Genomic DNA, 11,909 nt, shown 5'->3' with positions numbered 1-11,909 from the left:
TTAATATATTATCTAAATAATAGCCTTTTTCAATTGTTTTATTTATCTATTAAAACATAAAATTATTATAACATGCAGTAACTGATGCACATGTAAAAATCATGTGAAAATACAGTCACCGTGTGGACACAATCAGCTCAGAGGCATTAAATGGAAATATCATGTTCTGCTGACTAGGATTCAGATAGAAAATCACTTTAATCTGCTTAGCAGTGTATGTATAAATTCATGGGAAAATACAGCTTACGTAACAAATCCTCTGAGTGATTGTGATAAAAAAATCTGAGTATGTCTCAGCATTTGTCTTTGACTTCTTTTTAATCCACATCAAACGCATTTCATTCAGTCATAATAAATCTGCAGTCCTTAAGAGAAAACACAAAAAGATTAAAAACATTTTCAAGAGAAAGTAAATCAAAGCAGGCCAGAAACACACGTACAATCCACAACATCATATTGCAGTACTGCATGATAACTTAATTACACACGATTAATTTTTTTATTTCACAAAGTGACACTAAAATAGAAAATAAACCCTCCATTTAACAAGGAAGAAAGGCATCTCCATTTTCAGGTGACAGCTTGCAATATACATACATTCAAAGTGGATGTGTGCGTCTGAGTTTATATAAGCAGCAAAGTCAAAAAGAGGAATTATAACAAAAGTCCAAAACTGAAAGGGAAAACATGTTTACCCCATGAACAAATGTGTTACTTTACCACATAATATATGTACAATTCAATTTTTTTTTTTAAAGTTTTATTTTAATGTTTTTACTTACATGGTCACAAGAGTCTTCAAAGTGTGAACCAGAAAAATAATGGTGCATGTATTTTAGAAAATAGTATACTTAGCTTTGTAATTCAACTGTAACACATACATTTAGAGGCACAAACTTAAACTACAAATAAACTTCATGTAGAAATGTATTATGAATGCAGTTCTTGACTTTGATGCTAGTACAGGTAAGCTGCACTTCCTCCTTTGGACTTATCCTCAGACCTCCGTCTCTTTGTTGGCTTTTCCATCGAACTTTTGCACAAAGCTTCATCGCTGGTTGCCTGCAGGCTGTCAAAAGTGCCCTGCCTCGCCCCCTCCTGCAGGTTTTCATCATGCATTCTGTGCATCCTCCACAGATCCACAAACCGGTCCACACAGCTGAACCTGGCCTCTGTGGTGCAGGCATACATGCCAACCGGCACAGCCAGCACCATTGCGCACACAATAACTATAATGTGGATTAACCTTTCTTTCTGCTCCATCTCACTAATGTCACTTCCTGTTACAAACACAATGCACTGACCTTCCCTTGGTGGGTGGTTCTTCAGGGTCACACACACCTCGTATTTGGTGACAGGAAGCAGATTACTGACCGAGTAACTGTTGATGCCCGGGCCAATGTAGATCATTTCCTTCTTTGGTGAATCATATTTGCCAAAGTGGATGGTGAACCAAGTTTCTGCAGGATTTTCAGTTGCTGCGTGCCACTCTAAGGTAATTCCATAAACTGTCTGTTTGGCTATGTGTATTTCAATGTAGGCATTCTCCTCAGATGACAGCATAGGGACAGGCGGGAGGAGAGGAAGGGAGGAATCAGAAGAGGCGATGTTAACTGTAATGTTGACAGAGGAGTTGCCAATGAAATTGTTGGCCGTGCAGGTGTAGAGTCCTCGGTCTGCCAGATGAAGAGAGGGGATCAGGAGCTGGGAAGAGAAGGTCTCCTCATCGATGTTTGTCTGTGATGCTGCAAGGTGAAAACAGCATCAGAGCAAATCACAGGATTTTTTTCATCTGGTAATGACATGCTCAGGTATTCTGATATTATGCAGTAAGTATTGTCTCTTTCAAAACACTGCAGCCTGGGAGTTCACTATATATACTTCGCTAAGTGCTCCAACAGCAGGTTCACAACAATTTAATGGATGGTAGTGATTAAAAAAAAATCTTACCAACAAATCCTCTTATAATCTTCAGACTGTACATCCACTGAATGGTCGGCTCTGGCCTGCCCTTCACTAAGCATGTTAGGGTTGCATTTGCTCCCAGAGGTAAAGTGATGTTGGTTTCTGGGGCAGAGGTCACTGGCCTCATGCATGATTTTAACTGAATCTCGTGGAAAAACTTGTGAGCTTTGAGAGCTGGACCTGAACACATCAGATAAGAGTTCATCAGGATGATGGGAGGGCTGACTGCCCTGGTGAACTCCACAAAGCCTTTGAGGCGGCAGTCACACAACCAGGGATTATCATGCAGCCCCAAAACCACATTTGACACCATCCCTTCTTTTGCCCAGGCTTTCTCAGCTATTTGAAAAAGGGGCCAATTAATGAAGACTTCTTTTGCTATGACACTAAGCTGATTGAAGGATAAATCTAAGTAGGTCAGTGCAGGTAAATATCTCAGAGCATGTTCGGGTAGCACATCCAGGTGATTGTGTTTTAGGTCCAAAATCTTGAGTTTTGGTGTATCCTGAAATGCTGTCCATGGTACTGAAGTCAGCTTGTTCCCTTGTAGCCTTAGCTCAGTCAAGTTAGCGAGCCTCTCTAGGCTTTTCATGTTCATCAGAGCGATCTCATTAAAATTTAGCCAGAGGAACTCCAAGGCAGGCACTTTTGAGAAGGATCCTCGAGGTAACTCAGTCAGATGGGATTTTTCAATTCGGATTTTAATGAAATCATGTGGGATGTCCACTGGGATTTCTCCCATGGAGGTTTCCATACATAGTAAAGACCTAAAATGACAGACAAGAAAATTTGTGCTATACAAAGATAATGGTGTAGTACACTTAGCTTAAACGCAAATTTTGGATAGTGTTTATTTGGGCATTTCACACTAGTCATGCTATAAGTAATGTTTATTGTAGCACGTAACTTATTCAAAAGAGGACAGACTCATAGCAAATATACAACCGAGCTTTACAATGTAGCATATTTTTAGTGGCCACTTACCTTCCTAAGATATCATCTGTGCACGAGCAACCGAACAAACAAGTTGACGATCCAAAAGAGATGAACTGGAATACCAAAGTGATATGCAATGTGACATAAAAGGCGTCCATGATCCTAGACACGCATATGAAATAGGCCTGTCAGGGCAGGACATGCTCATGGGCTGCGTGAAAGAAAGCCCATTACCTTAATCTCCCTTGACGTAACCCTTAAGAGGCCAAATGACATGTGAGACACAGGTGTATTTATAGCAATGGTCCACTTTTTCTAAACACAATGTTAGATCTTTTCAAAAGGACATAAAGAGTTAACATTCACAAGTGTTTTTCAGTCGAGAGCTATGAGTTCGGCTTGATAGTAGTTCTTGTCTCAGATATGACCCCAAAATGCTTCGCATCAGATTAATTTAATTTATTTGTTCCCCACTAAAGCAGCAGCATTGACATGACAGGAGGCCCATCTGTGTTAAGTGGGCCGGAGCCCGTCAGGCTTAGCAACACTGAGAGGGAGGGCTGCACAGAGACAGAGACAGATGTCTGGAGAGGACTGACCTCAATAATCTAAACACTGTTTGTCTCTCAGGTTGATAAAGGCCAAATCAGCATATACCAAAGCGAGTGCGAAAACAAACATCTACACTATAGCTCTGCAGTTGCACATCCTTTAATACCCACGCTTTTTATACATGCGCATTATAATTTAACAGATAAACAGATTAGCCACATGTTCAGCATTTCAGGAAATGTCTTTTACATAAGGCATATCATAATCGTCGTTTATTGCTACAGTTTGCTTGAATGCTGAGTTAATCATACAGAGACTGTACTAGTAGGTAATTTAGATGCTGGAGCACCCATAATCAAAATGATAAAGACTGATCCAATGGAAAATATGAATATTAGTCCAAATTTATGCCATTATATGTATCAACTGTAGTGATTCATATATTAATGCTACAAAAACTGCCTTGGATTTGCCTACAGCTGTATTAATTGATTGTATTTACTTAGTTTAAGCATGTTTTGTAGCAGTTTATAGATACAGGGGATACGTGTGGGTGTTTTTAAGGAAAGTAAAGATGTAGGAAAAAAGTAAGCATAAATCAATATAAAAATATTTATTTTTATACAGTACATTCATACATACACATATATTTTAGGTTACAAATATTTACACATTACAAAATGTACTGTATTTCAGGTTTTTCACCCAACAGTAAACCTGGCACATTCACATCATACTGACATATAAAACAGGCTAAATAAACTATTGTTTCCCTAAATACGTGTAGAATAAAGATTTTCACACAAAGCATAAGTTACATCTTAGGAAAAAACAAAGAAAAGTGAATGTATTGGGTTTAAGAGAGTTTAGGGCATCGAGAGAGTTTTCTCTTATTCTTAAAAGTGCACGATGAATTAAAAAAAGTTATTTCTACACCACTTGTAAATTTACAACTGCGTTACTGTGTATATTTTCCCTTTTTGTTGTTTCCCACCAAATGAATGGTAGCTTTTACTCCCACAAGGCTGTAATTTATTTGAATAGATCCAGTCCTAAAAGAGTGTCCTCTGGATACCCCTTTAAAAAGAGGATCATTTGAATCTTTCTAACAGTGGAGCACGGCGGTGCAAAGTGCATCCTTTGGGAACTGAGGCATATGTTTGGTTTTAACAGAAGTACTCATTAGGTAGCCCTTCAGTCCTGGCTGTGGCCTCTGAGTCAACACTAGATCTCGCTGAGAGCAGCCTGTTGGATTCGTCAGGATTTAGCCTCGTTAGATACTCGCCTTCCATCCCCTTAGCTTTGGTCCCAGGGCCGAGGGTCTCAAACGTGACGTACGAGTCCTGTATTTCTTTGGATTGCTTCCCCAGCAGCTTTTGGCAACGTTTCTTTATTGCCCCACAGCACACAATCAGTGTAAGAGGAACAGCAATCACGCATGCCACCGTTATCACCACCACATTAATGAGCTTCTGAGTGCCACTGGCACTGGCTGCTTCATCGGTTGAGAAGATTACACACTGCTCCTTTTTTGGGATCAGGCCTTTGACGCAAACACAGGCAATGTACTTTGTCTTTGGCACAAGGCCGTCAATTGTGATTCTGTTTCTTCCAGAGCCCACATTGATTCGACGCATGTCTCTCTCACCAAATATAGCATATAGGACGCTAAACTCGGTGGTATTTGTGGCTGTAGGGGCTCGCCAGTTCAGAGAGACAGTATGGTCAGTGTCACCAATCACCTTTACAGAACGCACTATCCTTTTCTCAGGAGCTTGCTGTAACGATGAGGCATTGGCCGATAGGTTACTTAAAGCATCCTGTTGCACGTCCAGTGGCTTCTGTGCATCCGAACCTTTGCCTCGTCCCTGAGAAACACCATCAGAGATGCTGTAGCTCTCAATCTCATACTTCCCAGTCACCCCCTTGCCATTAAGAGGTTCAATGATGGGCTGTGCAGCTGTAGATGTAGGTGGAGGAACGTATCTGGCAATAAGCTTTTCCTGGTATGCCGCTCTGCCAATGCCACCATTTTTCTTCCCCCTTGATCTCTTAGAAGTACCACCACCGCCACCTCCTGCTTCTTCTGACCGAAAGGAATCTGTGATCACCAAGGAGATGACAGCGTCTGCCGTGCCCACAAAGTTGGTCGCCTTGCAAACATATTTCCCAGAATCCCGGTAAGAGACAGCAGGCACGCTCAGAATCGACCAAATGATGCCTTCCTTTGAGATCTCTTGCTGAACTGAAAAAACAAAAAGGTAGAGATCCACAGAGATAAGCAGATTGACTCAATACTTGAAATGTGCAATTCACTTGTATTTTTATTTTTTATTCCTATTTATTCTATTTATCCCCTTTGTATATTTTATTTATATTTGTCTCTGTATTTATATGTGTGTGTGTGTGTGTGTGTGTGTGTGTGTGTGTGTGTATATATATATATAACAGTTCTGTAACTGTAACTTTGGTCGTTGCTGTGCTTTTTTTGGAAGTCGAATTTCCCAGAGGAACCCACCCGAGGGATTAATAAAGTTCTATCTTATCTTATCTTATCTTAGATTGATAAAAAAAAGAATAACTTTAATGTAATTGACACGTGTGCAGAAATAAATCAAATCTAAGCACATCTGGAACAAATGCAACAAAACTCACTGGTGCCGTTCATTTTCTTGCCATCAGCACGGCTCCAGAACAGCTCTGGGATGGGGACTCCAACTGTGCCGCAACGCAGCAGCACGTTGTTGCCCAGTGAGCTCCGAACACGAGCCACAGCCGTATGCACTCGAGGGCCTTGGCACCTCTGCAGCTCTGCTTCAGTGAAAAGAACCCCTGATAGGCTCTCAGGATCAGCGCATCTTAGTCGAGTGTCAATGAGAGCCACGGAGGACGAGGGGGACTTCTGAAACTGAACCAGATCATAGAGTCGACAGTCACACAGCCACGGGTTATCATGAAGACCTGCAGAGGAATGTATGGAAAGACTTTATTAGTGAAAACAATAAATTAAGTTGTTTTACCCAACACTGAGTCATTTTAAGACCAGACCATTACCTGGGATTGAGTATAAATAAACATAATTAGCCTAACAAGTTGACACACTGCACACACAGTATATTTAGACTAATCCCTAACTGAGCTTTAAAGAAGTAGCTCTCATACAAGGCAGATTACAAAGAAATCTTAATACATTAACATTCAATCCTCACCAAGTATTAGTTTAGAAGAATCAGCGTCCTGGGGTGGCTTCACACTTAGCCACATTGTGAGAATTTCACCAGGAACGGTTGTGAGACTGTTGCTAGACAAGTCCAGGTAGGTTATGTTCTGTATATACATGATGGCTTCTGCAGGCATGCTGGAGATCTTGTTGTTGTGTAAGTCGAGGAGCCTCAGGTTTGGCATGTCTGTCAGAGACTCCCAGGGGAAGGAGGTAAGGGAGTTGCCATCCAGCCTGAGCTCATTAAGGTTGTAAAGACCCCGGAAACTGTCAGGAGTCAGGGAGTTCAGGGAATTGAAAGACATCCAGAGAAACTCCAGACTGTTGAGGTAGTGGAAGGTGCTGCTAGAAATCCGTGTGATTGCCGTCTTCTCAACGCGGAGCTTTGCCGTGTCAGTTGGGAAATTTTGAGGAACCACAGTGATTTCCGGATCATTGCAAAGAACACTCCTGCAAGAAAATAACAATAAAAAAATATGACTACCTCTACAGAACATGTAGCAGTAACAATATTAAAGATACTTTTAAATTCAAGATGAAAGCATATTTTATACGTTAGTTTTAAATAAAAAAAAATAAGTTTAAAAAGTTCAGTTTATTAAAGAAAAAACGTAGCAGACTATTTTTGAGTTATACGCAAATGGGATTAAGGAACAAATCCAAGTTAATTCCAGCACACGGAGTCACTGAATATAGCAAAGCTATATTCTCACTTTTATGGCAAAGCATAATAATACAATTGTGCTCTGAATTCAATTCACAGAGCTTACCTCGCTTTTGATCCGTCGCTTAGTTTGTGAAAGAAGCAGCTGCACTGGGCAGGACACGGACTGCTCATCAGAGGAAGAAAAACTAAAGCCAAACAAAAAGCTGCAGGAAAATGTCGACTCATTTTGCAAGCTACTGAACACTATGCAACTAAACTACAGTTACAAAGCATGCGCCGCTACTCGGTCTAACGGGACGCGGGATGCATCGTGGTGTTTTGCACGCTCACAGATCCACTCTGCTCCGACTGGTCTGAATCCTGAGATAAAAAGGATAGGCAGGGATTAGAGAAGGACTTGGGTTATTTTCATTCACACGATTAGGCTATTGCTTCCTGGAAGCTGATAGGTTACCGTGTTTTTACTTTCATTCTTAGACATACTTTCCAAGCAATGATTGGATGGACAGTTATGACACAACTACCTGCAATTATAGGACATAAAGAAGTAGCAGGTGGACGAAATACAATCGCTAAATCTACCATACCTGAGTGAGCATTTGCTTCTTTTTTTTCTTCGAGTAAAAGGGGAAATATCTGAACACATTTAAAACGTTATTCTTATCTTATCATTTTTATCCGTCTCTAGGCTTTCTGCTCCACGTAAATTGACCAAGTTTCACCAAAAACAAACAAACTGAATAAATTCTGATATGAAACACAAGACGATAAAAACTCCTCTCAATTAGGTTTAAATGTCCTCAAACCGTCGTTTTTGTTAGAAACTTCATTTACAGACTGTAGTTAAATAGTAGCAGTGAGCGACCACTAGATGGCAGTGGGAAGTCACTGAGTGTAAACAATTGTTAAACACTTACACTGCTTGTCTCCGTCCAGGTAATCAGTGGGTTTGAATACAATTTTAAAACAGTTTTTCTTATGGAGAGAATTTCTAATCTCTGCAAGACTGCATGAATCTACTTCCCCCCAAAAAGAACATTAATAAAAACTTGGATTTCATCATGCTTTGTGATTTTTTTTCTGTGCTATTAACACATGTACATTCATACATCATCATATGCAGGCTATCTGAGTATGACATACTTTGTGGATGACAGATGTATTGTCACAGTCTGAGGGTTTTTTTTTCACAGGTAAAGAGGTTTAAAGACATGGCTGCTCGGCAGGGTTTTCAAATCCTTTAATCCAGTCATCTCTCAGTCTCTTGATAATACAACTTTGTTCCATTTCTTTCAAGAGGGCTGTCCCAGACAGGAAAACCTCCAACCCCGCATCTGTCCCTATAACATTTCCCCATATGACCCCACATCTTGAATTGGGGTGTAAGGCGCATCTTTTAATAATGCCTTTATAGCAATTAAGATTTATTTACAAGAATAAATGATCTATCAACGGGAAAGTGTTATAATAATGAAAGAAACTGATGCAAAATGACATTTTTCATTTTTAATTACCAAAAATATACATTTTAAATAAATACAATTATTAATTTAAAAAATATTAAGTCAAAATAGAAGCAATTCTCTACATTATGGAAAAAAAAACATGTATCGCTTTCACAGGACTCTATGCATAGATTTTTTTTGAAAACAAAAGAATTAAGAAGGCAAGTAGCAGCAAGGGGCTGACAGTCAAACACGGCAGCCTGCACACTAAAGAAATAATAAGACTTCTAAAACAATATCCTTTGGACAGGGAAGGAAAGATATTTGCCAAAATGCACAGTTCATGAAATCCTGTCCTTGACCAGTTCATGAACTCCTCTGTCTACCAAGCAATACAAAGTATTCTACAGTCAAATTTGGGGCCATCTGTCCGACAGCTGAAGCTTGGCTGAAATTGGGTCATGCAGTAGGACAATGATCCCAAGCACACGAGCAAATCTACAACAGAAGGAGCGAAAAAGAAAAGAATCAAGATGCTGCAATAGCCCAGTCAAAGTGAAATGCTGTGTTAGGACCTCAAGAAAGCTGTGAAGAAATTAATGTCTGCAGGCCTCAGTGAGCTGAAGCATTGTTTTGAAGAGGGGTGGGATAAAATTCCTCCACAATAACATGAGAGATTCATAAAATCACACAGAAAACTATTACTATTATTGTTTATAACGGTGGTTCTACAAGCTCTTGCTCACTGGGTGTTCTTAGTTTTTCACAGGAGTCCTGTGAAAACTTTTCTTTTCACATGCCTGAAAGTACAATACCTAAAGTAGGTGCTGTATGTAAACATAGTATATTGGCGCCTGTATGTGCACTGGGGTGGGGGCATTTCCATCTGAGCTGTTTATGAGAAAAAGGTAGAAAAAGACCAGTGTCTAGAAAATGGGAGTTATCCCATTTAACTGCTTCTAGTTTTAAATTAGGAAATATATTTTTAAAAATGCTTTCAGTTCCTGGTCATTTGTTCAAATGGAGTTTCAACAATAAAGCCTTTGTTTCATTGCAAAACCAACAGATTATGCTGCAGTAATTAACTATTTGTCAACGGATCAATGTTTAGCCTTTGTAGGGAGTTGTAGCCTTGTGTTTTATGCCACAGTTTCATTTGTGTGTGGCTAAACACGACGAATTCTCTCTGACTGAGATGATGTTAATTAAACAGTTAAATTAAAGAAAGCTACAGTCCTGATCTCTGGCATTATGTTAAGTCTGTCAGTGCAGGTCATAGTGCAGCTGTTGGACTAAAACTTATTCAACCTCAAAACGCTCTTTAGTTACTTCAATGCTCATATTTTAATCCTATTTTCTTCACACTCAGCCCCAGCAGATTAACAGATTGTGCTATTAAATATTTTGAAATTGAGAAACTGGCATTGCTTTATGTTCCTGAATGGCATCACACTGCTCCACCAGCTTCTAACAAACACCTCGCTAGGCCTTTTGTTGGGATTGAGGGCACCACACAAATATTCTGCGATGTGATTCAGATGCTCCAACTTGTCAATTTATCTGTGAAATATTGGCATTTTTACCGCCCCAAATGTTCCAGAGCAGCAGATGCCAGCAGATGACAAGTACACATGTCATAGCTTTTTTGTGTGTGTGGATTGAACACAGAGCTTACAGAAAAGACAATATGGACAGTTTAGAAAAGGGTATTATAAGTCCATTGGGACAATTCATTACTTCATAGTTAATGAGGTTGTGGTAATCTGTGGCAAGCTTAGTGGTGCAATCAGACTCTACCCAAATGTTACATTTTAAAAGGTTTAAGCAGCCACAATAGCCAAAGGTAACTTAGGACAGCTGTGACATGGGATGACAACATGCCATGTCACAGATCCTCAAATCCTCGCAAACTGCCTTCTTGAACATGACAGCAAGTACGTAACAGCAAGTATCCAAATGGCCTCCACACTCACCAGATCTCAATACAATCACAGACCTTTGGGATGTGGTGGAACAGGATGTAATCCCACACGTGCAACCAATAAATCTGCAACAACTATGATGCTATCTTGTCAATATGGACCACAATCTCTTAGGATTTTTTCCAGTACCGTGCTGAATCTATGCCAAAAGGAAATAAAACAGTTCTGAAGGTAAAAGAGGTCTACTTCCTGAAAGTGATGTGTAGGCTGGTCTGGAAAACATTTCGTTCTTACAGCAGAAAGAAAAGAGATAGCCTGATGTAGTCATGAAAGTGAGTACTGGCTCTTGACATTAAGTAACTTACGGTTGTTCCCAAAGTTGCCTGAAAAGCCTCCAATTAATCCAAAACTCAACAGTGACTCCCTGTTAAACCCAGAATTGAATTTAAGATCCTTCTTCTCAGATACAAGGTCTTGAACACCTCCCTTGTTATCGTAACAGAGCACTTGTGATTTTTGAAAAGAGCTAAAAGTAGAATTGGAGGAAAGCCTGCAGCTTTTAGGCTCCTGTGGAGCCAGCTCCCAGTTTTAACTCAGGAGAAAGACACCTTCTCTACTAGTTTTTTGGAAACCTGGAATGTAAAGGTCTCTTTTTCTAAAGCACTTTGGGTCAACGTCTGTAATTTGAATATGCTATTTACTATAAATAAAATAGACAGGACGGTCAACACAAAAAGTGCATGTTCGAGGTATATTTTTTTTTCATTTGCAAAAATTTCATAGATCCGCCCACCTCTATTCTCCACTCCCCATGTGTTTATACACCATTATTACATTAGTCTGTGCTTCATCTTGTCTTCTTATGCCCACCCCAATCGGTGGGGTGAGCCCTAAAGTGCATTTAAGAGTTGTAACTGTCCAGACTGCCGGTCAAAGTCTGCTTAAGAGTCCAACACTCTTTTAAGTTAAAAGACAACATTTCCCATGTTTCCTTTCTCTTATCGCTTACAAAGCTGTAGGTTGGTTTCGCCACAGAGTGTTCGGCAATAAACTTTCAGAGCCTTTAGATGACAGAATAGTATGAGGTGCCGTAAGGGACATTATTACTAAAACGCTCTCACACACACAACTGAAATGCTCTCACACACACTAGTGAAATTTTAGCTCTCACACACACTACTGAAACGCTCTCACACACACTA

General features: G+C 39.9%; 2 protein-coding genes across 2 annotated transcripts; both read right to left on the bottom strand.

Moving 5' to 3' along the window:
* Positions 1-299: 299 nt before the first annotated feature.
* LOC309712895 (leucine-rich repeat, immunoglobulin-like domain and transmembrane domain-containing protein 2) lies at positions 300-3,302 on the bottom strand. Its single transcript, XM_082544064.1, has 3 exons — positions 2,950-3,302; positions 1,951-2,732; positions 300-1,745 (listed from the first exon to the last, which is right to left on the bottom strand). Exons 1-3 carry the CDS (start codon positions 3,057-3,059, stop codon positions 958-960), a joined length of 1,680 nt encoding a protein of 559 aa, XP_082400190.1. The 5' UTR covers positions 3,060-3,302; the 3' UTR covers positions 300-957.
* Positions 3,303-4,051: 749 nt separating this feature from the next.
* On the bottom strand, positions 4,052-8,186 carry lrit1b (leucine-rich repeat, immunoglobulin-like and transmembrane domains 1b). Its single transcript, XM_082543809.1, has 5 exons — positions 7,928-8,186; positions 7,444-7,700; positions 6,663-7,123; positions 6,109-6,414; positions 4,052-5,698 (listed from the first exon to the last, which is right to left on the bottom strand). Exons 2-5 carry the CDS (start codon positions 7,563-7,565, stop codon positions 4,620-4,622), a joined length of 1,968 nt encoding a protein of 655 aa, XP_082399935.1. The 5' UTR covers positions 7,566-7,700; positions 7,928-8,186; the 3' UTR covers positions 4,052-4,619.
* Between the last annotated feature and the right edge of the window lie 3,723 nt (positions 8,187-11,909).

Source organism: Aulonocara stuartgranti, assembly GCF_965226115.1.
Source record: "Aulonocara stuartgranti genome assembly, chromosome: 8".
Lineage (NCBI taxonomy): Eukaryota > Metazoa > Chordata > Actinopteri > Cichliformes > Cichlidae > Aulonocara > Aulonocara stuartgranti.
This window is presented reverse-complemented; position numbering and strand designations above follow the sequence as displayed.

Excerpts from the sequence above, each read along its gene's own strand:
- lrit1b (XM_082543809.1), bottom strand. The coding sequence starts at position 7,565 with ATGAGTCGACATTTTCCTGCAGCTTTTTGTTTGGCTTTAGTTTTTCTT. Across the intron at positions 7,124-7,443 it reads AGCGACGGATCAAAAGCGAG|GAGTGTTCTTTGCAATGATC; the intron begins GTAAGCTCTGTG and ends ATTTTCTTGCAG. Across the intron at positions 6,415-6,662 it reads TTCTTCTAAACTAATACTTG|GTCTTCATGATAACCCGTGG; the intron begins GTGAGGATTGAA and ends ATTCCTCTGCAG.
- LOC309712895 (XM_082544064.1), bottom strand. The coding sequence starts at position 3,059 with ATGGACGCCTTTTATGTCACATTGCATATCACTTTGGTATTCCAGTTC. Across the intron at positions 2,733-2,949 it reads ACAGATGATATCTTAGGAAG|GTCTTTACTATGTATGGAAA; the intron begins GTAAGTGGCCAC and ends CTGTCATTTTAG. Across the intron at positions 1,746-1,950 it reads GATTATAAGAGGATTTGTTG|CATCACAGACAAACATCGAT; the intron begins GTAAGATTTTTT and ends TTCACCTTGCAG.